The sequence below is a fragment of the Fusarium keratoplasticum genome, chromosome 4 (genome assembly GCF_025433545.1).
Source record: "Fusarium keratoplasticum isolate Fu6.1 chromosome 4, whole genome shotgun sequence".
Taxonomy (NCBI): domain Eukaryota; kingdom Fungi; phylum Ascomycota; class Sordariomycetes; order Hypocreales; family Nectriaceae; genus Fusarium; species Fusarium keratoplasticum.
The window spans coordinates 755,043-779,888 of record NC_070532.1 but is presented as its reverse complement, the minus strand read 5'-3'; the positions used below and the strand labels follow the sequence as shown (position 1 = coordinate 779,888).

At 51.6% G+C, this 24,846-nt stretch overlaps 8 protein-coding genes and 1 pseudogene across 9 annotated transcripts, besides 1 other annotated feature; 5 read left to right on the top strand and 4 right to left on the bottom strand.

Annotated features, from left to right (window-relative positions):
* Window positions 1-512: 512 nt before the first annotated feature.
* NCS57_00532800 (Succinate-semialdehyde dehydrogenase) lies at window positions 513-2,241 on the bottom strand (the record flags this gene model as incomplete). The annotated part of the gene is made up of 5 exons (XM_053055254.1): window positions 513-636; window positions 696-957; window positions 1,023-1,657; window positions 1,710-2,079; window positions 2,133-2,241. The coding sequence occupies 5 exons, from the start codon at window positions 2,239-2,241 to the stop codon at window positions 513-515; spliced, it is 1,500 nt and encodes a 499-aa protein (XP_052914209.1).
* A 751-nt stretch (window positions 2,242-2,992) lies between these two features.
* NCS57_00532700 (Amine oxidase) lies at window positions 2,993-4,856 on the top strand (the record flags this gene model as incomplete). Its single annotated transcript, XM_053055253.1, has 2 exons — window positions 2,993-3,733; window positions 3,789-4,856. The coding sequence occupies 2 exons, from the start codon at window positions 2,993-2,995 to the stop codon at window positions 4,854-4,856; spliced, it is 1,809 nt and encodes a 602-aa protein (XP_052914208.1).
* Window positions 4,857-5,479: 623 nt separating this feature from the next.
* On the top strand, window positions 5,480-6,731 carry NCS57_00532600 (uncharacterized protein; the record flags this gene model as incomplete). The annotated part of the gene is made up of 2 exons (XM_053055252.1): window positions 5,480-5,843; window positions 5,893-6,731. The coding sequence occupies exons 1-2, from the start codon at window positions 5,534-5,536 to the stop codon at window positions 6,729-6,731; spliced, it is 1,149 nt and encodes a 382-aa protein (XP_052914207.1). The 5' UTR covers window positions 5,480-5,533.
* Window positions 6,732-7,165: 434 nt separating this feature from the next.
* NCS57_00532500 (FMN hydroxy acid dehydrogenase domain-containing protein) lies at window positions 7,166-8,627 on the bottom strand (the record flags this gene model as incomplete). The annotated part of the gene is made up of 8 exons (XM_053055251.1): window positions 7,166-7,241; window positions 7,293-7,369; window positions 7,415-7,668; window positions 7,726-7,800; window positions 7,844-8,011; window positions 8,067-8,404; window positions 8,453-8,486; window positions 8,534-8,627. The coding sequence occupies 8 exons, from the start codon at window positions 8,625-8,627 to the stop codon at window positions 7,166-7,168; spliced, it is 1,116 nt and encodes a 371-aa protein (XP_052914206.1).
* Window positions 8,628-11,665: 3,038 nt separating this feature from the next.
* NCS57_00532400 lies at window positions 11,666-12,675 on the bottom strand (annotated as a pseudogene). Its single transcript has 3 exons — window positions 12,362-12,675; window positions 11,798-12,314; window positions 11,666-11,746 (listed from the first exon to the last, which is right to left on the bottom strand).
* Window positions 11,666-12,675: a sequence feature.
* Window positions 12,676-13,172: 497 nt separating this feature from the next.
* On the top strand, window positions 13,173-15,461 carry NCS57_00532300 (Zn(2)-C6 fungal-type domain-containing protein; the record flags this gene model as incomplete). Its single annotated transcript, XM_053055250.1, has 3 exons — window positions 13,173-13,437; window positions 13,487-14,451; window positions 14,502-15,461. 3 exons carry the CDS (start codon window positions 13,173-13,175, stop codon window positions 15,459-15,461), a joined length of 2,190 nt encoding a protein of 729 aa, XP_052914205.1.
* Window positions 15,462-15,862: 401 nt separating this feature from the next.
* NCS57_00532200 (HET domain-containing protein) lies at window positions 15,863-17,740 on the bottom strand (the record flags this gene model as incomplete). Its single annotated transcript, XM_053055249.1, has 1 exon — window positions 15,863-17,740. The coding sequence occupies one exon, from the start codon at window positions 17,738-17,740 to the stop codon at window positions 15,863-15,865; it is 1,878 nt and encodes a 625-aa protein (XP_052914204.1).
* Window positions 17,741-18,950: 1,210 nt separating this feature from the next.
* NCS57_00532100 (uncharacterized protein) lies at window positions 18,951-20,238 on the top strand (the record flags this gene model as incomplete). Its single annotated transcript, XM_053055248.1, has 3 exons — window positions 18,951-19,835; window positions 19,884-20,165; window positions 20,212-20,238. The coding sequence occupies 3 exons, from the start codon at window positions 18,951-18,953 to the stop codon at window positions 20,236-20,238; spliced, it is 1,194 nt and encodes a 397-aa protein (XP_052914203.1).
* A 1,162-nt stretch (window positions 20,239-21,400) lies between these two features.
* Window positions 21,401-24,487, top strand: NCS57_00532000 (CoA-binding domain-containing protein; the record flags this gene model as incomplete). Its single annotated transcript, XM_053055247.1, has 8 exons — window positions 21,401-21,551; window positions 21,605-21,621; window positions 21,672-21,788; window positions 21,845-22,223; window positions 22,273-22,596; window positions 23,352-24,179; window positions 24,228-24,349; window positions 24,398-24,487. The coding sequence occupies 8 exons, from the start codon at window positions 21,401-21,403 to the stop codon at window positions 24,485-24,487; spliced, it is 2,028 nt and encodes a 675-aa protein (XP_052914202.1).
* Between the last annotated feature and the right edge of the window lie 359 nt (window positions 24,488-24,846).

Genomic DNA, 24,846 nt, shown 5'->3' with positions numbered 1-24,846 from the left:
TCTTTCACGCCACGCGATTATCTTTGTATCTCTAAGATCACATGTTTCACTTTGATACTCTTGATGTGACTTTGTTATGCAGAGTTTGTCATAATCGCTTTGTTTAGTAACGAACGAACTATCAAGATTGAGCCCTGGAGTTGTCTTGCAATCCCGCACTAGACTATGAATCTGGGGAGCTACACGAATCTTTGTTCATCGCAAGAAGCGTTTCAGTTCCGGGACGCCTCTGAAACTCGAATATATCTGACCTGGAACTTTTGAATTCTATTAGAGTGGTTCTTGTTCATGTTTTTCTGCTTTCCATCTTGTTGCCTGCATTAACTGGAGCTTCTCATACCATAAAACCTCCAAAAGCCATACGCTTGTAGAAACTCATGGATATGGAATTGGGATAAAGATGAATGGCAATAATCTTTTTAGTCTCCCTATCTGTAGAACTTGTGACTTTTACTCTGAACACGTGTGCTGTGCAACACATACTATTCCTCTTTTTGAGTGGCCCTTATACCCTACAGCAATGCCCGATGCACTACGTTGACATTTCCTGTCACGACAGTCTTGACGTGGAGATAATCCTCAATACCGTACTTGCTTCCTTCTCGGCCCATGCCCGAGTGCTTCACTCCTCCGAATCTAGAAAAAGATCTCGTATTAGGAAAGTAGTTTTGTCAGGTCAGAGAAAGCAAACTTACGGAGCAGCGGCGTCAGACATGATGCCAGTGTTGACAGCTACCATGCCAAAGTGGAGGAGCTCCGTGACGCGAGCGACACGGTTGACGTCTTGTGTAAAGATGTAGGATGCTAGACCGACGTCGCACTTGTTGGCAATATCAACGACCTCGTCCTCGTTGTCGAAGCTGAAGATGGGGGCCAGAGGACCGAAGATTTCATCCCGCACTAGTCGCATATCGGTTGTAACGTTGGTGAGAATGGTAGGCTCGAAGAAGTTGGGTCCTGTTTAAAGAATATGAGTTAGTCCAGGGATAAAAGGTAGCTTGTGAAACGGGAATTTCACTTACCTAGATCAGTGCGTCTCTTTCCTCCAACTTCAACCTTGGCACCAGCCTTGACGGCCTCCTTAACAAGGCCATCTACACGTTCAGCAGCCGCTGCTGTAACCAAGGGACCGTGTGTTGTCTTGCTATCAAAGCCATGTCCGACCTGGAATTTGGAAACAACCGCCTTGAGCTTCTGGACGAATTCATTGTAAATGCCCTTTTGGACAAAGATTCGGTTGGAGCAGACACAGGTTTGGCCTGAACACTTGAACTTGCTGGCGATGGCTCCAGCAACAGCCAGGTCGAGGTCGGCGTCGTCAAAAACTATGAACGGGGCGTTTCCACCGAGTTCGAGACTGAGTTTCTTGAGGGTGTCGCTTGACTGGTTCATGAGGATCTTGCCCACGCGCGTTGAGCCTGTGAATGAGATTTTGCGGACGACGTCGGAGGCACAGAGGGTTTGGCCGATTTCTGGCGTGTTGTCCAAAGCGGCTATGCTGTTGATGACGCCCTTGGGGACTCCGGCTCTTTCGCCGAGGACGAGGAGGGCGTTTGCGGTGAATGGTGTCTCGCCGGCTGTCTTGACTACGGCGGTGCAACCGGCTGCGAGAGCAGGGCCGAGCTTTCGGGTGATCATGGCAGCGGGAAAGTTCCATCTGAGAATTCGTTAGAGTGAAAGGAAATGACGACATTTGTGGTTGAACGTACGGTGTGATGAGGCCAACAACTCCGACAGGCTCTTTGAGGACCGAAACGCGGAAACCAGGTGCGCTGTGAGGAATGACGTCGCCATAGACGCGGGGAGCCTCCTCGGCGAACCACTCAAGGAAGCTCGCAGCAAAGAGGACCTCACCGGCGGCATCTGGTCCAGCCTTGCCGTTCTCCCAGGTGATGAGAGTCGCCAAGTCCTCCTTGTTCTCAATCACTAGATCGTACCATCGTCGCAGGATTCTGGAGCGGTTGCGACCTGTGCGGGAGCGCCATTCTGGGAGAGCGGCGGCGGCGATTTTGATGGCTTGCTCGGCATCTTGAGCTACGGACTCGGGGCACGAGCCGATGAGGGCGCCGCTGGCTGGGTCTAGAGACAGGGTGATTAGTAGATGTGATGATTGTTGCTGTTTGATGACATACCGTGGACGTCGAATCTCTTTCCAGAGACCGACTCAATCCATTGACCGTCAACATAGTTCTTGCCCACAAAGAGCGAAGGATCCTTGAGCTTGGGAACAGAGTATGACATTGTGAATAGTAGCGAAAGTATTGAATCGTCTAGACAAGGTCAATTGCTTTTTTCGGTGCAGCTCTCGATGGCTCGTTATCTCATTATGAAGCCCGTCTACCGGCTCCGAGAACCGGTTCCGAGGAGCGTCCGATTAGGCAATTCACAGCGTCGGCGACCGGCACCGATGGACTCGGCTCCCCGGGGCCCAATTCTAGACGGCAAAACGCGGGGAATGACTCTTGGAAAATGCAGGTTAGCTGCTCGCTTACTCAATTGAGGCTTGGAGGATTTGAAATCGCGTCCCATGTGATGAGTTGGGAGTGGGGATGACCATGGTTTCTCGAGGAAGGACACTGCGAACGAGAGCTTCCCCCACGTTGTTTGCGCTTCACTCGTGGAGGCGTGCATGAGATCGTCGATGAGGGGTCAACATGTGCCGAAGACAAGGGAAAGAAACCTATGGTTCGTGCTGATATGCAAAGAGACAACAATCTCTCCCGATGCGTGAACTGCAGCCCCTGGTGAGGCGGGCCGGTGACGGCTGTGGAGACTGGTTATCTTCAATGGCAGTTTTCAGCGAGCCATTGAGAAGGCTTCGATTCCAATTGTAGGATCTTGCGATTGCGATTACGGCGCAGGGAGCCATTGGCCAGTCATATACAAACATCAAGACCTCGAATCTCGACAAATAAACCAGATTGTTTGTCTTCATTGCATTTTGTTCAATTGTCCTTTACTCTAATCAATTGCATTTACAAACACCGCCAGAATGAGCAAGACTGTCGAGACGGTTGATCTCTCCAACACAACCGGCCTCTACTACGCGCCGGCCACCATCTCGACCGGAAAAGTCGTCCACATTGCTGGACAGCCCGGCAACACCAAGGACGGCCATGTCCCCGCCGACTACGAGTCTCAGATTCATCTTGCGCTTTTGAACTTGCGCAAGCTCATCATCGCTGCTGGCGCGAGCATCAAGGACATTGCCAAGCTTAATGTCTTTATTGTCGGCTATGATGCTTCGAACCGTTTGCATGCTCGTCATATTCAGCGCTTCTTTGGAAGTCATAGACCGGCTATGACGCTTGTTCCTGTTCCTAAGCTGGCGGTTCCTTCGTGGCTTATTGAGATTGACGCTATCGTTGCTCTGCCTGAGCCGCTGCCGGCTCCAGCTCTCCCCGCTGCTACGGAGAGCTACGATGTGGTCATTATCGGCGCGGGCCTCGCAGGTCTCTCTGCTGCTCACGAAGTCCTCAGCGCTGGTCTCTCCTGCGTCGTTCTGGAGGCTCGTGATCGCGTTGGCGGCAAGACTTGGAGTGTGCCCACGGCCGATGGTAAGGGCGTTGTTGATCTTGGTGCTGCTTGGATCAACGACTCCAACCAGAGCAGGGTCTATGCCCTGGCGAAGCGATATGGCGCCGAGGTGATTGAGCAAAACACCACGGGCAATGCCGTCCTGGAGGACTTTGATGGAAAGTGCACGCCTTTCAAATACGGAGATCTCCCCAACGTAAGTGCTACTTGACGATAACTTGACGTTGGCTCATCTAACGCATCTTGAATAGTACGACGAAGAGACCAAGAAGAACGTTGCCAAGATCCGAGACATGTGCGAAGCCGACTGTCAAGCCCTCGACACATGGCGACCTAAGGATACATCCATCGACTCGTTGACCTTTGAGGCATACCTTCGCTCTCGGGGTGCTAGCGAGAAGGCCTTGGCTACGGCCATGGTGTGGACTCGTGCCATGCTTGGTCTTGAGCCTCGAGATATCTCGGCCCTGTACTTTCTCAACTACTGCAAGTCTGGCGGCGGTTTGCTAAACATGCGATCTGACCGTAAGCATGGTGGTCAGTATCTGCGGATCCGACAGGGTACTCAGGTCTTTGCCAAGGGTCTTGCTTCATCGCTTCCTGACAAGGTCGTTCGTCTTGAGAGTCCTGTTCAGACCGTCGTTCAGGAGGGTGGCCACTCGATCAAGGTGCAGGCTGGCGGCACTGTCTACTCTGCCCGCAAGGTCATCACGACTGTCCCAGGACCTGTCCTCAAGAACATCTCGTTCTTCCCCAAGCTCCCACCCGTGAAGCAGGTCTGGGCCGACTCTCTCACCTACGGTTACTACACCAAGGCCATGATGGAGTTCAAGACTCCCTTCTGGGTTGAGCGCGGATACTGCGGTCTTGTCAACTCGTTTATCGGTCCTGCTAGCGTTATCCGCGACAGCTGCAGCCCCGAGGACAAGAAGTATGTTCTCACATGCTTCATGTCCGGCGAGCCCGGTCGCGCATGGGCAGCCCTCTCCACACCCGAGAGAGAAAAGGCCATCCTGAAGCAACTCGAGAAGCTCTTTGTCGTCTCCGACCTCGAGAGCCAATTCATCCAAATGTCCACCTACGAGTGGGTGCACGACGAATTCGCCGGCTGGGGCTGCCCCTGCACTTCCCTGCCTCCCGGTGTCCTCGACAGCCTCGGCGGCGATGGTCTCCGAGAGCCCTGTGGAAACTTGCACTTTGCTGGAACGGAGACAGCTGGCGAGTGGAAGGGATATATGGAGGGCGCTATTCGTAGCGGGGAGAGGGCTGCTGGGGAGGTTGTCAAGGACTTGAAGACTGGTGTTGTTGCTAGGCTGTGATTTGTTTGCGAAAAGACATGTTCTGCTGGTTCTTAGATAAAAAAAATGATACTTTTCTATTTTGTTGGCATCAATAACGTCTCCATTACTTTTGTTCTATTTGTTGTTACACCTTTCTGTTCATTCCGATTTATTTGGAAGTGACATGTGTGAATAGCTTCATCTGGCACTCTTGCTGACGACGTCGAAATCTTTGACATCAATCCCCAAAATAGACGACTTTGTTGAGCTCACTGAGTGACGTCACGGTGCGTGGAGATCGTCTTGGAAGCATTCCTTTTCACCGGAAGGTGTACGCGACAGATCTGAGACGCACGGCTCCAACGCTTGCCACTTCCAGGATAAAACCTTCTAAATCCAGATCTAGAAGCTATAATCTCAGTCGCGATAAAGTTGCTTATCTAGCGCGATTGCTAATCACGAACCCTCCATCATGCATTGGTTCACTCTCGCTCCCAACTCCCTCTTCTGGAACTTGAGATCTCGCTAATTCTTGACCGAGCAGATGCGGGGTTATCGGTCCCCATCCCGAGTTACTCAAGAGCCGAGTGAGATTCTTTAGGAGAGCATCTGGGAGCGAGGGATCTGTTAGCCTAAGAGATGGCGTCCTGCAGGTTCTAGTCTCCAACAGCCGAGCTTCAAGTACCCTTGTTTCTTCCCCGCATCTTGAGCAGCTCATGGCAAGCTTTCTTCGAAGCTATATTGGGAGCTTTACTCGTCTGTGCACAGTCAGAAGCAATTCTCTTTCATCCCAGCATCTACTCTTTCCAACAAGACTATACCATCAATCCTTCAACATGGCAAAGAGCAGGGTTCTGGTCGTCGGCACTGGTGGCATTGGCACCATGTCTGCCTATGCCCTTGAGAACGGCGGTTTGGCTGAAGTCACTGCCGTTATGCGATCCAACTACGACGCTGCCGTCAAGGATGGTATTGACATCGATTCGGTGCAATACGGTCAGATCAAGGCCTGGAGGCCGACAGCTAGTACGTGGAAACAGATGCGATACGAGAGTTTCTTGCTAACTTGCCTAAGTCACCAAGACTGTTCCCGACGTTTCCAAGGGCGACGTCGCACCCTTCGACTTCATCCTCGTCACAACTAAGAACATCCCCGACGTCCCTCCCACGGTGGCCGATATCATCGCCCCAGCCGTAACCCCCGGCAAGACAGCCATCGTCCTCTCCCAAAACGGCATCAACATCGAGAAGCCCCTCATCCCTCGATTCCCCACCAACCCTCTCATCAGCAGCGTTGCCTACACAGGCGCGACCGAGACGGCGCTCGCAAAGATCTACAACGACGATCCGGACACTCAAAAGATTGGCGCCTTTGTTAACCCTCAGGTTCCTCCTGCTGTGGCGGCCGAGGCTGCGCAGTGTTACGTTAGGATCTATAACCCGGAGGGAAAGCTCAATGTCATTTATGAGCCTGATGTTGGCAAGGCGCGATGGAGGAAGATTGCCTATAACGGGTCTATGAACCCCATTGCCTCTATCTTGCGAATGGATACCCCTCGTATGCGAATGAGCAGACACATTATCGATGACCTGATCCTCCCCATCATTCTCGAGATCCGCGCCGTTGCTGAAGCCAACGGCGTCACTCTGCAGCCTGATCTCATCGACGCAGTCATGCACCAGGATCCAAACGATACGGCGTTCAAGCCCAGCATGTGCCAGGATTACGAGAAGGGGAACTTGATGGAGATTGAGAACCTTATCGGCGAGCCTTTGCGTGAGGGTGAGAAGCTGGGTGTCCCGATGCCCACGCTTCGCGTTGTGTATGGTATCATGAAGGGGCTGCAGCTCAAGGTGAAAGAAGAGAAGGGCTTGTGGACGGCCAAGTTTGAGCCTGGTAACCCTTACGAGTAGATAGAATAGCCATCTGTTAGTAAAGAAAAGCTTCTTGTTTCTATCAACCTCTGGGTCGCTGCAGTAAGAATTGCTGAAAGTGGTGGAAAGAATTCTGCCAATGTTTATCTGGTGAATTATCGTGAAATTTGGTTGTATGTTCTTGGGACATCAAGAGGTGCTCAACCATCATCGGCCTTTGACAATCACCGCATTATGAACCTAATTTGTACTCTTGGCTCATTGAGCTGATGTGACTTCTGATCAACTGTCTGCGATACTGCTTGTCACAAGTTCTCTCTGTTAATGAAGAGCAGGAAGCGATAATAGTGCACGACACATGGTGTGACGATGCCATCTCAGGTTGATTGTAGAGGAAGGAATAAGTGTCAACTCCAGTCTTTTATTCACAATCTACGCTATAAATTCCTACTCAAACATCTAAATAGTACATCTTACAGCTTGGAAAGCCTTCCATCGGGCTGCAGCAGAGAAATGTAGTCCTTTGTGATCTCGTTGACGTTTTTGCAGCTGGCAAATGTCGTCAGCGAGGATGATGTTACTAAGATTCGGGGAACTTACCCAGCGAGCGCCATGCATGTCTTGAACTCGTCGTAGAGAAGGTTGAGAGCGAGTTCGACACCCTTTTCTCCGTTGTACTACGAATGTCAGCGCCGGTGATAGAGACAAGAGAGATCACCTACAGCTAGGCCCCAGATGGCCGGTCGTCCAGCAAGACAAAAGTCGGCTCCCAATGCTAGAGCTTTGAAGATGTCGGTACCGCGACGAATGCCTCCGTCAACGGCGATGGGAATATGGCCCTTGGCAATCGGAACAACCTCTCGAAGAACATCAAGGGATGCAGGCACACTGTCAAGCTGGCGGCCGCCGTGGTTGGAGACAACGATACCATCGAGGCCGTGCTTGATGGCTAGCTCGGCGTCATCGGCGGTGTAAACTGGTGAGAGACTAGGTTATTAATGTCATCAGCATGTCTGGGTAGAAAAACACTTACTGCCCTTGCCCCAGATCTGCATCTTGGTGTGCTTGCGGAAAAAGGGCATCAACTGAGGCCACTCGAGAGCGCAGTCTAACACGTTAGTCAAAGTCACGTTGAAATCTTAAAGACTCACCGTATGCCATCGACTCGTCGCCGTCCTCGAGATTGGTGACATCGACACCAGGGAAGAGGTTGGGATACTCCATGCCCTGGGGAAGGCTAAATTTGTTGCGGAACTCGTTTAATCGTCGGCCGAGGTAGGGAGCATCGAGAGTGACCAGCAGGGCCTTGAATCCAGCCTCTGAATAGTTGTCAACATGGTTTTACTAGACGTATTGAAACCTTGAGATACTCACTCTCAGCTCGCTTAATCATCTTGATCATAGCATCCTTATTCTTAAGCAGACTCATCTGCATCACATACGGATTCCCCTTTCCATGGGAAATCACCTTTTCAAGCTCAATGGTGGAGTAGTTGCTCAGACCCATGGGTACACCCACTGTTGCTGTGGCTTTGGCGGTTCCCTCTTCACCGTCGGGATGCGCCAGCTGCTGCATGGCAGTTGGTGAAAAGCCAAACGGGAACTTGACCTTTGTGCCAAAGATTGTGGCGCTGGTGTCGATGACGGAGATGTCCCGGAGGACGCGGGGGCGGATTCTGTAGCGGTCATATGCGGATTCGTTTTCGTGGAGTCTGTATCAAGGTGAGGAGTTGTACTTGCGTTGAAGGGTAGGAACCTACGTGATGAGATCCATGGCACCCTCATTGTAGTATTCTGCAACCTGTCAGCACGCAATTGACTGTCACTCGTGAGAGTCGTACCTCTCGTTGACCTGACCAGCTTCTCTGAACCAAGCCTCTGCAGGTCCTTGAGGGAATGGACCTGCTCATCGTAACTTCTACCACGGTTCGCCATCGTTGATACTGAATGAGGTCTTGGGTTGAACAAACTTTTCTTGCAAACAAGAGCTAAGACGAGAGTTGAGACTAGCAAGCACAAGAGAAATTATAAGGGACCACAGAGGTAACTGGTGTCGGTGAACCCAAAGAACAAGCGAGGCAGCTTCCCCAATGACAGCTTTTCAATCCAGCCGTTTCTACTCGTCCCCCCAAAGAGGTGTCGCCTGCATATCGGCCAACGAAGCTATCAAGCTCCCGGTCTAGCTCTTATCGTTCCTTTCGCTGTAACTTGCCTTTGTCTTCAAGTGGAGTTTTCCTCGTCAGGTCTAGCGTTATCGGTTACAGTCGTTGAAGGTCACGGCGAGGGTCCCCACGAGATAAGCAACGGTTCCCCCCCCCGCATTCTCTTCCCCGCAATGCCGGTTTGAATTGCCCGTGGGAAGCACCTCGTGACGGGAAGTTGAGTTCATCCGATGCATGAGCAATGATCGGGAGAGGAGCCGATATTTCCTGCAGCGAGGGGAGGGTTGCTGCGAAATTCGCTCTTGCAAAGGTTGACAAGTGACGGATCGCCATCCGCTTGATCGTCGAAGAGTTGACGTGTACGGCCAGCAAAGGAATTCCAAGCAACGGGCATCGGGACGTTTAAGATTCTGACGCCGGGTGCTTTAAGAAGCCCAAGACATATCCATATGCTACAAGCCTAAAATTTGTCTTTGAAGTTTTATTCTGCGCCTCTATTCCTCATGCGGGCAAACTACTATCCAACCTTTTCTCTTTGACCTAACGTGATCTTGTTACTGGGGCCATTCACAACCTGTGACAGTAGGACATTGTTAGCATGCATTGAGTCATAGAACGAATCACCTCAAAGCTTGTGTTTGACTGCGAACAGTTGTTGTTACGTTGTGCCTGCATGTTGGGGCGTTGGTCGTCAAAGAAAATGCCCCAACCAGCCAACCAGCTGGCTATTTTAGAGTAGCACGTAAGCGATGACTTGTCTTTCAGACTGCCGTCAACAGTTGAAAGATTTCTAAAGATGTCTTGGGAGGTTCATGGAAGATGACTTTGTCCCAATAGGCCTAAACTATCTAAGGAGTGGATGCCATCTTTTTACTAATCTGCAAGGCAGTATGAATTGGAGCTTGAAAGGGAATGTAGATGCCAGTGAAAAAAAAGCCTACAAGGCCAATGGATATGAATCCAAGACTCCTTTGGCGCCTGTTGTGAAAAGGGGGGATATGCCTTTAGTCGCAAAGGTCAAACATAAACCTGCTAACCTGGAGTACATGCTGAAAGGTATCTCTCAAGTTTGTTGTAGTGACTCATGATGCTTTCTTTGCCAATGGTGCATGCCCGTTCTTTGGAGAATGTTCTTCTCTTACCTGTCATTATGGAGTTTCTCACCTGCGTCTTGGTTCCCAACGTGACGTGGTCGGTGCATGGAGCATAGGCATTCACTCTTGACAACCCGCCCCGATGGCAATTTGTTAACCCATCAACTATATAATGTCCAACCAGTTCGTCAAGCTGTTTAGCCGTTTAAGTGTAGAAACAACACAGAGACACGAGCACAATGTTTAAGTGTGACTGCTGCCCCCGGCAATTCAACTCTCAACATGCAGTAAACCAGCACATGAGCGCGCTAGGTCACCGGCTGCCACGATTTAACTGCGAAACATGTGACAAGGCGTTCTTCTCACAGCACTCTGCGAACCAGCATATGAATGATACAGGCCACTGGGGACCACAAGTTGAGGATGACAGTGACGCATCTTTCTCCTCTGAACAGGCCTGGTATAAACAGGGCTGGGTTGGAAAGGATCACTCTGGGCAGAGCACCTCCTCTGGCCTGTTTGGGAACGGACGGCAGAGCACCTCTAGAGGGGGCCTGTTCTCCTCCCCCAGGACCCTCTCTGATCAGAGCTCCTCCTCTTCCACTGGGGGCCTCTTTGGACAAAGCACCTTCTCCGGACAGAGCACCGCTGCACCACGTCTCTTTGGACAGAACACCACTGGACAGGGCTCATCCTCTGGACAGGGGATCTATGGTGGACTGAACCCCGTTACTGCACAGGACTTCTCATCAGGGTCGCGCTTCCACTGTGAGACTTGTAATATGCATTTCTGGTCCCAGAATGATGCAGACCTGCATCGAGGGTTTGGGCACAAGAAACCCTCGATGATCGACGACATCGAGGTAGTGACGAACAGCCACGCATACAAGGACGAGATCGTTAAACTGTTTAATAATGGATGGCACCACCCGAACAGAACAGCGGAAATCCAATGCATCTATGTACACAAACAACGCGCCCAAGAACTGGTTGCCTACTTGAATCGCGGCGAAGCTAGGGTTCTCTTCCATGGGACTCAGAGAGCCTGCCATGTCGGTGATCCCAATTTTGCTTTGAGAGTCTGCAACAATGCTGAATGCCGCCTCTGCGGCATTCTAAGGGACGGGTTCAAGCTAGACCGGGCCAGAAAGTATACCACAGTCCAGGGGATACGTATTCAGGTGCTAACAAAGTCTAGAATCAACTTGCATGTTTGGTCCTGGAATATATACAACCGATGTGTCTTCCAAGGCTGACAACTGGGTCATGAACCACCACATGCACTCGAAGCTGCATGTAATACTGCTATGTGCGGTCTCCGTTGGAAAGTCTGAGAAACTATACAGTGCAGACTATGAGAGAAAAAGCCCAAGCACTGGATATCAGTCTGTTGAAGGGGCTGTGATTGCAGAAGGGGGAGTCCTTCACGAGCCCGAGATTGTTCTGTATTCTGAGAACCTAGTTGTGCCTTTTGGGATGATTGTGTATAATAGAGAGGGATGGCAACCCTTTTAAGGGTTGACATTTAGCTGTCAAGGCCTAGCAGATAGAGGATAGTTGACGGATTGTTTTGCATTTAGACGGAGTAGGAACAATTTGATGATTGACATGAATTTTGTGCTTGATTCTTGCATCATTGCGGTATTGAGTGAAATTATACGAGACATAATGAATGTGGAAATATTTTCCTTCAAGACAAAGCTAAGAAATTCCTTGTTTATTCTCCCTTGCACAGTTCTCCCCCGGACTTCCAAATCTCGTACTCGAAATCCGGCTGGAACTCGGTGTAGAGTGTCTCCTATAAATGAATTAGCTTCTGTGTTCCCTTCATCTAAAGATGGATGCTTACGGGGTCAGCGTTCACTCTGGCAGTGAACTCGGCTTCCTTGTCGCCGATGATGTTCTTTGGTAGTCCCGCGCCCTCGACCATCAGTTGAACTTCACAAGTTCGCTCCAGGCAGGTGAAAAGGTATGCAGCCTCGTCGACTGTGCCGCCTGTTGTGAGAAGACCGTGGTTCTGGAGGAAGATCACGCGACCCTTGTCACCCAGTGCCTTGACGATGTTCTGACCCTCTTCAGCGCCGAGGACGACTCCTCCAAAGGCCTGATACACGGCCTGTGTGTCGTAGAAGAGGCACGAATCTTGGTTGATGATGTCGATGGGCCTGCCAAAAGTCGACCAGGCTTTTCCGGCGGGAGAGTGCATGTGGCACGCAGCGTGAACGTCGGGACGAGCGCGGTGGATGGCGCTATGGATGACGAAGCCGGCTGCGTTGATGGCGACCTTGTTTCCACCAATGACTTGTCCGTCTTCGTTGATTTGGACCATATCACTGGCCTTGAGCATGCCGAAATGCTTGCCCATGCTAGGGCATGTTATTATAGATCTATCCAAGGGTAATATTGAACTTACGGGTTGATCCAAAAGGTGTTTGGGTCGACAGGGTCACGAACGCTAATGTGACCACTCGTACCCTCGGTAAAGCCCTTTCTGGCAAAGACCCTAAAGGCACCGGCCATGTGCTCGAGCTGCCATTGTCTCTTCTTGTAGGGATCTGTGATCTTGGGGATTCCGGGGAACTCGTAGCCTCCAGTCGCTAGATCAGCGACGGTGCTGGGAGGAGCATTTTTGGGAGCTGCGTCCTTGGAGGGGGCGGGCTCAGTCTTCAAAACTGGCTGAGCAACGGTCTGAACGGTGGTCGTGGTAGACATGGTGAAGAAAAAAGAGTCTAGTGATGTCGAGTGTAGGATTGGCCTTGTGTGTTGAAGAAGCTGTGAAGCTTATCAGATGGCTGATGGACGTTATCAATGCTTGAGGTTTGCCACGATGGATAACAATCTGCAAAGATTATCACTCAAATGACGCCTCCTGCGGCATCTACGATAATCGGAAGCCATTGCCGCTCTCTCTGACGTAAAGTTGACATTGGCCAATTACTGACCCGGCATTCCTTGCAAAAGGTGAAGTTGTCAGCGAGAGGGAGCGTTTTCGCTGTGGCTTTCCTCTTCCAGATCAAGCATGTGGGGACAAGTTCGCGGTCCTTGCCTCCAAGAGTTGACTAGCCCCTTGAAGGAATCGTTCGTATCACACATCAGCATCAGCAACAAGCCCCAAGCTGCATGACTCGGCACAGGCTCGAGTTTCCCCAAGGTAAAACCAGTCAAGTTCCACTCGAGTTCCCCCTTCCCCACGCTCTCAACTTCCTTACTCTGCGTCCTGACCCATGTCGTCCTCTACTCGATCTAGCTACCGATCGCGGAAGCGTACCAAGACGTTTACCGGCTGCTGGACATGTCGCGCCCGCAAGATCAAGTGCGACGAGGGAAGACCGCATTGTCGTCAATGTCGCGAGAAGCGTGTGACGTGCGAAGGCTATGATGCCCGTCTTCAGTGGCTGACGCCGGATACGTGCGGTAAATCTAGTCTTCGCTCTGAGATTCCGTGCGAGTCTTCCCTGACGCAATCTCTTAGGCGTCACATACCTGCTGGTAAGTCTGCACCTGGAACATGTGGTGCATGAACTGATGGTGCGTGTAGAGCCCCCAAAGTCGGTATTGGCTTGGAGCCAGGTGGAGGGTATTCTCCGCTTTATCGACTCCCTTGAGGCTGATCTGGGGTCTGATGGTGGGGAAAATGTGTGCGCATCTCTCCAAAATTTTGGTGTCTTCAGCGTGAAGCAGTCTCAGTCTCCTGAACCGGCCCCTGAGGCCCATGGCCTGACTGACCTGCAGCCGGAGCCAGTTGCTCACCAGAGTGATGATGGTGATCTGGACATGGGCGCAGAAGCCATTCCGAACTTTTTCTTTGACAACTTTGCTTCCCCTTCATACTCGGAGACAGCTGCCGCATGGGACTTGTGTAACCTCTACGATCACCAGTCCTCGTTGGCCTTGGAGAATCAACCCCAGGAAGATCCTCCAGCCCAACACAAATCCCCTCCTACCATCTCGAACCACTGTCACGAACCTCCTGCACCCGCGACTGAAGATCTTATTGTCCGACATGAGTTACAAACAACCAAGGCCGACAAACTCTGCAAGGCCTCGACGCCGGACGAGACATGGCGCCTTGACTACAACGAGCTTCTTCATTGCCTTGAACCCTACATTGTACCTGGTCAAGAACGATTCTTGATGGACCATTACCGCAACCGAGTTGTCAACCTCTTTTGCGTCATCGACAACGGCAAAAGCCCCTGGAAGACGATACATCTGCCTCGAGTCCTACAATGCGTTGGTGAGCTGAGCTTTGGTGGTTCGACGACGAGGATTCGGAACGCTCTACGAAATGCTCTCCTGTCTATCAGTGCCTTTTACTTGTCCAATGATCATAAAACTTCTGAACGAGAGGATGAAGCTAAGAGATGGGGCAATGTTGCTTCGCGATATCGTTGCGATGCCATCGGACTACTCAAGCAGGCCGTCGAGTCGGATCTATATGGTGGGGAGCGACCAAGGTACAAGGAGTTTCTTGCTACAATGTTGTCCATGATCACTATCAATGTGAGTCACTAATATCCTTCTACCATCCCTCGTCGCTGACACTTCAACAGGTCATGTCTGGAGACACAGACACTTGCAGCGTGCATCTCGACGGCGCTGAGCAACTCATCAACCACATGAGCATACGCAAGTTCAAGTTCTCTCGAAAGGCTCGAGCCTTGCATCGAATTTATCTATACTTGCGTGTTCTCTACGAGAGCACGGCCCCCAGAACAAGAACTGGAACAGCATCTCGCTTCTCGCCCTCCCTTAGCTCGCACAGAGCAATGGGTCCACATCCCACGAGCCTACCGCAGCGTCTTTTCCTCGAGTCGGATGATTCACCGTCTTCCATGATGCCGATGGAAGTGAGCTCCACTATTACCCAGGAACCGATGGCTGAGATGGCGGCGTACGAGTGCATCTATGGCATACCCCAAAGCTTGTTGCTGCTTCTCAAGGATGCAATCGAGATCATTGACATGGTGGATATGGAGCGTAAAAAGACTGAGAGCACGACAATATCTGAGCCACTGGGAAGTTTATGCGATAAACTTGAGAACGATATACTTGATTGGCCTCTGGAGGAGCGCCTCGCTTGGTGTCAAGAGGCTAACAAGGGGATGAGCGCCGAAATCATCCATCACCAGACTCGAGCATTCCACAACGCCTTGATCATTTACTTTTCGCAAAACGTTCGACTTCTTGGATACCGATACCTCCGACAGTACGTCCACACGATCCTCGACAGCATTGAAGCCATTGAGAAGATCAAGGCCGAGACCAAGATCCTAGCGGCGCCACTCTTCTGGCCTGCTTTCATCGGGGCTACTGAGGCTTTTGAGCCATCTCTACAGGAGAGGTTCAGACAATGGTACAACAACGTTTCGGTTTATGGCATTGAGGCTGTGAGGACTGGGATTCAGGTTGTGCATGAGGTCTGGCGACGAGGGCCGGCCACGAATAGACGGGTGAAGAGCTCTTGGAGGAGTATTGTCGAGAGCAATGGGGACAGCCTGATGCTGACTTGAATACTGGCTAGCATCCAACTTGGAGATGACTCTTGGGTATGCTATTAGCATAATGCCTGCATGACCCTGACAGCGTCAGGTTCTACGGGCTGGACCTACGCGAGGGCGTGTACGACGAGGCGCTGCGGAGGGATCTGATGAGGCGGCGGCTGTAGAGGTTCATCGGGGTTATTTACCGCCCGGAAACGCAGAGGGAGTCGCAAAAGCGAAGCTGCCGGAGCAGTGTGATATATATGTCTGGTTCGACGAGACGCGGTATGCCGGCGCTATGGAGGTTTAACAGCCGCACGGAGACGTCGAGTATAACGAGACCCAGCCTTACGGGCTGCGAGTACGCTGATTCTGTCTACGCTCTACACGAAAGTTGAATATCCTGTTCCTGTTTGGTGTTCTAGAAGCTATTATTGCCGCTGTTCCGAGCCATTGGGCCTGTTAAAGTACGCCACTGTGACGAGGATATCGAGCGTGATCAAGGCCACATAACCAGCGATCCAACACACTCGCACCCATCCGCTTGTGCCTGCAATGGGCACGATCCAGAAGATCGTAACCACGATCGGCCAACAAATGGCAACTCTCAGACAATTGTTGTTATCCTTATGTCGCGTCTCCCTCTCCCCCATCATTTTCTGTATCTCCTCCCTCTCCTCTCTAGCCTGCCTTTCTCTGTCCAGCTGGGCCAGCCGCTTGTCCTCGTCCTTCTCAGTCTTCGACGGGAGCTCCGGCAGCGCCCGACTGCAAGATGCCTCGCGTTTCCTCCGCGTCTCGTCCATGAACAGATCCACCACGTGCGCCTCCTTTCCGTGGAGAAGTCTCGTCTTCAATTCCACCGCGAGCGCCGAGGACTCGCCAGCAATGGTTACCGCCAGGCCGAAACCGCCGAATGCGCTGGTCAGCTGATCCGCCTGTAGCAGGGGTGAGTCGCGCGGCAGGATGCCGAGCTGGCAGGTGGCGGTCTGGCCGCGAGAACCGTCGACGTCGAGTTTCAGGACGTAGTCACACTTGACACCGTCGGACTCGGCGCCATCCTTCAACCTGACGAATGTCGCGGTTGGCGATCCTGCGCTGCCTCTACTCTTGATCCGGGTCTGCGTGTCGCGAGGCTCTTCCCATGAGTCGTCGGGGAAGACCTCCGCAACGCGCAGTCCCAGTGGAAGAGGCTTGATCGCGTAGTGAATATCGGCAGACTGCACGTACGGGTTCTGGGACAGTAGCTTGTCGCTGATGTTGTCTGGCCACTGGTCCTCCGGGCAGGTCGTGGTCTCCGGAGAGGTCCTGTACCACCGGCCGGAGCGCTTCTTCACCGGCACGGCGATGACGTTCCAGTGGTCGTGGCGCCAGTGACACCTGAGCATCAGGAGGCTCCGAGATCCGATCGTTGTGACGGGCAGTCGGGCTTGGATGCCCACGTTCTGCATGATGATGGGTGTGGTCGTTGCGGTCACGACTTGGTCCCAGGTCTCTACGTCGCCGCACCCCTCGAAAGAGGCCGGTGACCGCGCGAGCACGCCGCTCAGGACGTCCGTTGCTTCCGGGGCCGCGACGGCGAGGGCCTCGGGGGCGGTCGGCGAGCCCCAGGCAAGGAATGAGTGGTCGCTGGATTTTTCGAGGAGCTCGCGCTGCAGGCGGATGAAGGCCATCCCACCGCCCTCTCCGTAAATCGGGCTCATATGAGTGTTGAATATACCGAGGAGGCAGTAGGCCATGTCTTCGGGCCTGGTCGTCACGCGCTTCGCGGCCCAGGACATTCTCTCGGCAATGGACGCCCTCGACAGGTCTGCGCCGTGGAGATATGCCTCGGCGATACCCGTATTCTTGCTCAGTGCTTTGGACAGTTGGGAGCGGCAGCCGAATTTGGTCCAATTCTTGGCGTAGAACTCTACCTTCTTGGGGGCGATGAGCTCCTGCAGCGTCCACCCGCGACCGAACCACTCGCTCGAGAGATAGTCCTGCTCACCCGTCGCGTCGTGCAGGTAGGCGTAGCAGACCTCAGCCATGCTATACCAGCGGAACATGGAGTTGATCTCCTCTGAAAGCTCGGCGCTGCTGCTCTTGTCGATGCAGCAAGTGTCAATCCACACGTACTTCAGGTTCTGGCTGAGAGCGATATCACAGCAGCCACGGAGCTTGGCGTATCCCCGCCTCTCGTGGGCGGTGCCATTCTCGACATCGTTGAACAACACCTCATCGTCGGTCCAGCGGTGGGAGAGGATTGCGTAGGGCTCGGAACCTGGTTTCACAGTTTCGAGGCGGAGGGTGGTGGCATTCAGAAGGCGCATTGAGGAAGGGATCGTCAGGCTGGCAGCTGAGAGCGTCAAGCTGGGGCTGATCGAGAGAGAAGAGGGTGAAAATTCCGAAGGGATTCTCGGATCAAATCTGGCAGAAAGCAGATGTTGAAGTTTCAAGGACTACAAGTGTAGGAAAGAGTTGCGTTCGTTTGATGGCGAACAGGCAGAGGCGTGAGTACTGCAAGCACTGCCTCAAGCCTGCTGGAGACGCACATCTTGTCTGCGAATCATTGCTTGTCAGCGGTAGATCAGGTGTCGCTTGACATTCATCTCATAGTACCAATGTAACCCATGCCACTACTCAGCTCTCTGCAGCCCGCCTGTTACGAAATGCTATGTGCATGCTTCGCCCCGCTGACGCCTATGATGGCCAATCGTTGGGTGAAGATTAAGCGAAGGCTGCAAGCAATGCGCCTTGTCTACTGTGTAATTATAATTAACAGTGCAGCTCGTTGAGGCCTCAGCCTGGTCTGTCGCTGATGGGGTTAAAGAGCCTAACTCCCCACGGCTTCTTGGTCTCCCATTCTCCGATGACTCGATATTTATCAATGCCAAACAGTGCCCCTTGCAACCTGTATCTTAGAACTTTCTCCTAATTCTTAAAAAGTTTCTGTTCACTCATAACCCCTGAGACCCCTGGCTGATCATGTTTCGGCCGTTTAGGGCGTCTCGTCGCCTTTTGGATCCAAGTCATGAATCGCAAGGCATCCCTCTTAATGATTCAGTCCTTCAACTACAAAGTTTGCGAGGCCAAGATTCCACGCACCACGAAATGTCAAGTACAACATGTTTGACTGGTTGAGACGATACGGCTGATGATCCTCTCATCGCCTCGACCCAGGAACGCAGTTTCACTGGCTATGATGGCCCAGCTTCCGCCACTGCGCCTTTCAACTCATCAACCGCGGAACGAGATATGTTGCATCCGAAATTCGGGCCTGCTACCGTGGTCATGCTCCTCCTGTCGTTCTAATCAACCGTACTCAGTGGCCTGTGGCTCGCCGTTGCCATCATCCAGCCGCGTTGGGGATTCAACATCTCAACGACTCATGGACTATCCCCTTCCAACGCCACGACGTTGACTGCTTTGCTCGGCAAGACGATTGAAATAGCTTCTACCACGGTTTTCATCTCATGCATCGGGCAAGCCCTGACTCGTCGTGCCGTGGTCGAAAAGTCGGCAGGCATTACGCTCGCCGACATGACAATCAGGAATTGGGTCATTCAGCCTGGGTTTATCTTTACACACTCTGAGACACTCGTCATTGCTGGTCGCACTCTTTTTGGGGCCTTGGCCTTGCTGGCCCTAGTCGCCACTGTCCTATATACAACTGCTTCAGAGGCCCTTGTTTCTCCAAAGCTGAAATACGGCGAGTGGGAGACTCGGGAGCTGACAGCCGCAGTGCATTCTTATTACGGAAACTATGTGGACGCGGCCGTACGCTGTACGCATGAGTCAGATTTCATCCAGAAGGCAACCGATGATGAAGATAAAGACTTTCGGGTTAATGCAGCTGTGGTTTGTCTCAGCCACGAGTTTAATTACCAGTCGACTCGTGATTTCCTCGCATCCCTACGAGAGGATGACCTAGATGCTGCAATTGAGCATATGGCAAAGGTGAACAACATCCCGAGACCGGCAGGATATACACTTCTTCATGACAATGTTACGATGTTTGCGACACGCGTGGATACCGAATTCGGTGACGTTGCCGCGTCGTACGAGCGCTGGGGGAGGATCATTGACAATGTGACTGTGTCTATTCCGCACCCAGGTGTTTGGAGTGCCTCACATTTCCCCGACAATAAAGTCCTCCAGCCTGAGGATTTATCTAACACCGGTGGCTTTTCAATCAAGGCTGCTGTCGTCTCGCCCACGCTCAACACCCTGTGTGTAAACATGGACGAGGATGAGCTTGCTCCTCTTGTCTATACACAGTTTCCTCGCAGCGAAAAGGAGTCCAGTAAGATCTCCTTTGAAGTGTGGGTTGATGAAGAAATGGCACAATGGAACAACTCTACCATTGTAGATGATGTGTTTAGATGGGGTTCCAAGTATGGGCGGCGGCGATCCGTCTTCGAAGCTGTGAGTGCAACTCGGACCCAAATAGGGGAGATACTAACTCTGATACAGCCCTCAGATGACTTTCGTATCGTATATCATCGGACAAGCCATCCCCTTAACGGAACCTACGACGCTGGGTATCTCCTTGCTCATCGTGGGAAGCCTGGCGCCGAGTACACTCTCTGCCAGATGCGTTCTTGGCTTTCCACTGATTGCTCAACGCACCTTGAAGTTTCTGGCGTTGGCCAGTCGATCATGCGCGCTCATTGTGGAGATGACGACGATGTCTATAGATACGATCCTTCAGTGTCCAAATCTCCCGATAGGATCGAAATACCCGAGCTGTGGCCTGTGAGTCGCCTGAATCTTTGTTCCAGGCCAGTTGAGCGGAGAATAGGCCCGGGAATCGCTCTGTGGTCACTAATTCAGACTTGATAGGCTATGCTCGACATATGGAGAAGAGGTATTGCGTTAGAAAGGCCGTCCAATAACAAAATTTTCGGGGTCCCATTTATTATCACATCCGGTGTATTGCAAAAGCCGGAGCTCGATCCAGAAAATTACACCATATCGAACGTTCTGTCTGTGCTGCTACTTTCAACGCTCAATCTGGCAGCTATAGACACACAGCTTCGACATACCTGGAACCACAGCCTGGGCGAAGACTTGGTCATCGTCAATGAAACCAGCTTAGCGTCTAATTTCAACGCGACCGAGACCTTTGGTGCTGGTGTGAGAAGCCAGGAATACACGTCTGGCCACACCGAGAGCTGGCAGAGGCTCTTTTACCCAGTGCTTGGCCTTACATTTGCTCTTAACTTGTTGTGCTTGGTCTGCCTTTTTCGTTGGTTTGGGTTGATCAACGATATCACCGAGCCTCAGAACCATTTCTCCCTTGCCATGTGCAGCCCCCTATCTTCGCGCATGGACGGAAGCTATCCTCATGGGCCAGAAAAGAGGCACTGGGAATTGCCATGGCGTGTCTCTCAATCTACGGCCGGCGACGCATGTCAATTTGACGAATGCAATCAGGATCTTTAAGGGTTACTCCAGGCTTAATTCGAAGATGGGGCAGCAGCAGAGAGCGTCGTACAATGAGTAAGAGGAAAAAAGAGAAAGATGAAAGCAGAGCTCTTTATTTAACAGTATTTGTCTATCCATGTTCCATGTTACATACTCCATCTTCTTATCGTCCCGGCCTGTGCCTCGCAACATGAGTACGAGTTTGGGTATTGACGCGCGACAAGCAACCTAATTAACTAGTATGATTAGCAATTCACATACCCAATGATCACACGCCATTTGGCGAGACGACAGGATCCTGTCTTTCAACAGGGCAGTGATTTAGACGAATTCAGTAGTCGGTTGTTGGACTGACTCTGATTTGGTCCACAATCTATGCAAAGCCGGCTAGGTGCCGGGTTACTCAACGTCTGCGGGGTCGGGAGATCGACGGCCAACTTGGACTTGTCAACCAACAGCCAATTTTCTGACTCGAGCGTGTAGGCTGGTTATACAAGCAATACCCTTGCTTGATCTCATCTTTGAGGCTTTGACATCATCCAAAAGACGTCGTCTTTGTCACAATGTTTCAACGCCCTCACGTCTCAACCTCGGCATTGAGGCACTTGACGAAGCTATCTAGGAGCTTCTCGACGTCACTGCCACGACAAGGACCTTATGATGAGACAATTAAAAACCTTGAGCTGAATGATAAGAGTCGGGTGATCTTTCAGGGTATGGATCATTTCTTCTGGGGCTACAAATCTAGTCACTGACCTGGTACATAGGGTTCACTGGCAGAGCGGTAAATGCCCATATTATGAGAGGCCAGATATGGGACTGACATTTCCCAAGGCAACCATAAATGCAAAGGACACCATAGAATACGGTACTAACGTGGTCGGTGGTGTCTCCCCGGGCAAGGGAGGCCAGACACATCTCGACCTTCCAGTCTTTAATACTGTTCAAGAGGTAAAGTCCCCAGTATTGGCTGTCATAACCCCGAGTCCTAACTTGCTGCAACATAGGCTATGGCTGAGGTTAAGCCACATGTGAGCGCCGTCTTTGTCCCTGCCCAGTTCGCCGCCAAGGCCATAATCGAATCCATAGAGGCCGAGGTACCCCTCGTTGTCTCGGTTGCGGAACATGTTCCAGTACACGATATGCTTCGCGTTCATGAGATTCTGAGAACACAGTCCAAGACTCGTCTGGTTGGACCAAACTGTCCGGGAATCATTGCACCGGAGCAGTGCCGGGTTGGCATTATGCCGTACAAGCAGTACACTCGCGGTTGTGTGGGTATTGTGTCCAAGTCGGGCACACTTAGCTATGAAGCGGTTGGGTCAACCTCAAGAGCAGGCCTCGGCCAGAGCATCGTCGTTGGAATGGGAGGAGACATGCTTCCAGGTGAGAGATTATAATGCTTTTTATCTGAAGCTATGCTAATTGGACTCAGGTACAACTCTAGCTGATGGATTAAAACTCTTCTTCGAACACGACGAAACAAGAGGCATCATTGTAATTGGCGAGATTGGTGGCGAAGCCGAGCTTGAAGCTGCCGAGCTCATCAAAGAATACCGCAAGACGGCAAACCCAAAGCCGGTTGTGGCCATGGTAGCTGGAAGAACGGCGCCCGAGGGCAAGACAATGGGTCACGCTGGGGCAGTCTTCTCGGCTGGAGATATCACGGCTGGGGCCAAGGCAAAGGCCCTTGAGGATGCTGGAGCTATTGTGGTTCCCCATCCAGGCGTCATGGGCAAGAAGATGAGAGAGCTTCTCGGTATGTAGTCGTTCAGATAGCCGGTCCTCTCCAGGTGCCCCACTAAAGATGTCGGAGCTCCTTGCTGCTATATATTACCAGTTGATGCCGTTACTTCAACTTCTGGCCTCTGGATTACTATTTTAACGCGGATTATCACTTATGATCGCTAAAACGCTGTTCGAAGGACATACTAAGCAGTCTGCCCCGTCCCTCATGAAGACATCAAGACGGCTGTGGGAAAGCATATAGCCGACTAACCCCGCTTCGTCGGCTTCTTCCCCTCTCGCGAATGCCGATCATCCAAGCTCTCCTCATCATCGACTAACAAGCAATAGAATATTGGACTTTTATAGAAACTATTACACTCACCTCCCCCATCTTTTTATACTATAAATATTAAAATACACCGTTTACATCATGATTCTCAGTCGACCATCTGCCGCCTTTCGGAAGCATGTAAGCAAGGTGAGCTTCCTTTCAGAACAACAACGGCGCAGTCTTTCTAATGACAGATATTGCCTAGCTGTCACCGAGAATTCAAAGAAGAAATCTGCATTTGCATGAGTATCAGTCGCAGGGCTTGTTAAAAGCGGTTAGTCATGCTGGCCGGCCCATGATGTCTGACGAGAAACCTGATTTCGAGCTCCTAGGCGGGGATACCTATCCCTCGGGGGATTATCGCACAAACAGGGGATGAAACTAAAGATGCTATCAAACTCCTAGGTTAGTTGCTCGCTCGATACAAGCTTTCAGAAGCTGACTGTTGTCACAAGGCGGAAACGTGGTCATCAAGCCACAAGTTCTCTTGGAAAAGAGTCAACGCTACGCCGTCAAAGACAAGGAAGACGGTGAAGGAATAGCCACCAGGATACTTGGTCATCGAACTGGATTACATCCGCTCGACGATAGCATCCCGGCTGTAAGCCGTCTTTATGTCGAAGAGGCAGTCCAGTTCGACAAGAAGTGGCATATCGCGATGACCATCGACCGAGAGAACTACTGCCCTGTCATTAGAATAAAAGACTTGGAATCTTGTCAGGGATCGCCAATCCATGAAGAGCAGAAGAATCCCCAATACTCCTTCGGGTTCAGCCTGAGGAACGGCATTTCTGACAAGATCATCGCCGACATATCGAAGACACTGCAGCTGCCGGAAACGAAAACTGAGACACTGGGAAATATACTTCAAGGGATGTTTCGAATATTTTCTGAAAAAGAGGCTATCAACCTTGAGACACATCTTCTGAACATCGCGGATGGCCGGCTTATTTGCTCAGACTCCGGATTTTTCTTCGACGATGCTGCCCAAAAGCGACAACCCGATTTGTTCGCCTTAAGAGACTCTGCCCAAGAGGTTCGGGAAGAGGTTGAAGCCGAGAAATACGGCTTGGTCTACGTCAGGATGGACGGAAACATCGGAAACGTGGTCAATGGAGCTGGCTTGGCCATGGCTACAAATGATGCCATCAGTCTTTATGGAGGTTCCAGTGCTAACTTTCTCGATGCTGGAGGGCAGGCTACGAAGGAGACTATGCTGCAGGCTTTCGGGATAATTATGAGAGACGAGCGAGTCAAGGCAATCTTGGTCAACATTTACGGCGGTAAGCTGGCATGTTCCGACTTCATCTCACGATGCTAATGGTGACCAGGCATTACGAGATGCGATATGATCGCCGAGTCCATCATCGCAGCGGCAAGTGAGCTTGGCCCGCTGTGCGTGCCAATGGTGGTGCGACTGCAAGGCACCAACTCTGAAGCAGGCTTGAAACTCGTAAGCAATGCACTCATTTATTCCAACCGAGCACTAAGAAATCTGTAGCTTTCTGAAACTGATCTTGGTATCCACGTCGAGGCAGACTTTGGCGAGGCGGCTAGAAAGGCGGTAGAACTCGCGAACCAAGACTATTAGGCATCTATCAAGATTAGGGAGCGAATCACAATGAATCTTCCCCATATTTAGCCACGGCTTTTTCGTCGTGTTCAAGAATCTTGAAAAATATTTGATGAGAAATGGCCACTGTCGTTGAAAGGCCTAGGTCCCCTCGTAGCTCATGGCGCATCAGGTACCTTTCTGAAAAGTATGCGAAGGTCTCCTGTCTCACTCAGACGCTATAGTCCCCTCTATTCTCCCTTTACGGCGACGAGTGAGTCTTGGCAGGGTTGGGATTTGTAGTGGTGATGATCTACCCCGGTCTGGACTGCCGCTAACTGTACGACGCGTCATATCATTTCAGCTACTCGCACATGTGTATGTTCTAGCGAGGGCAT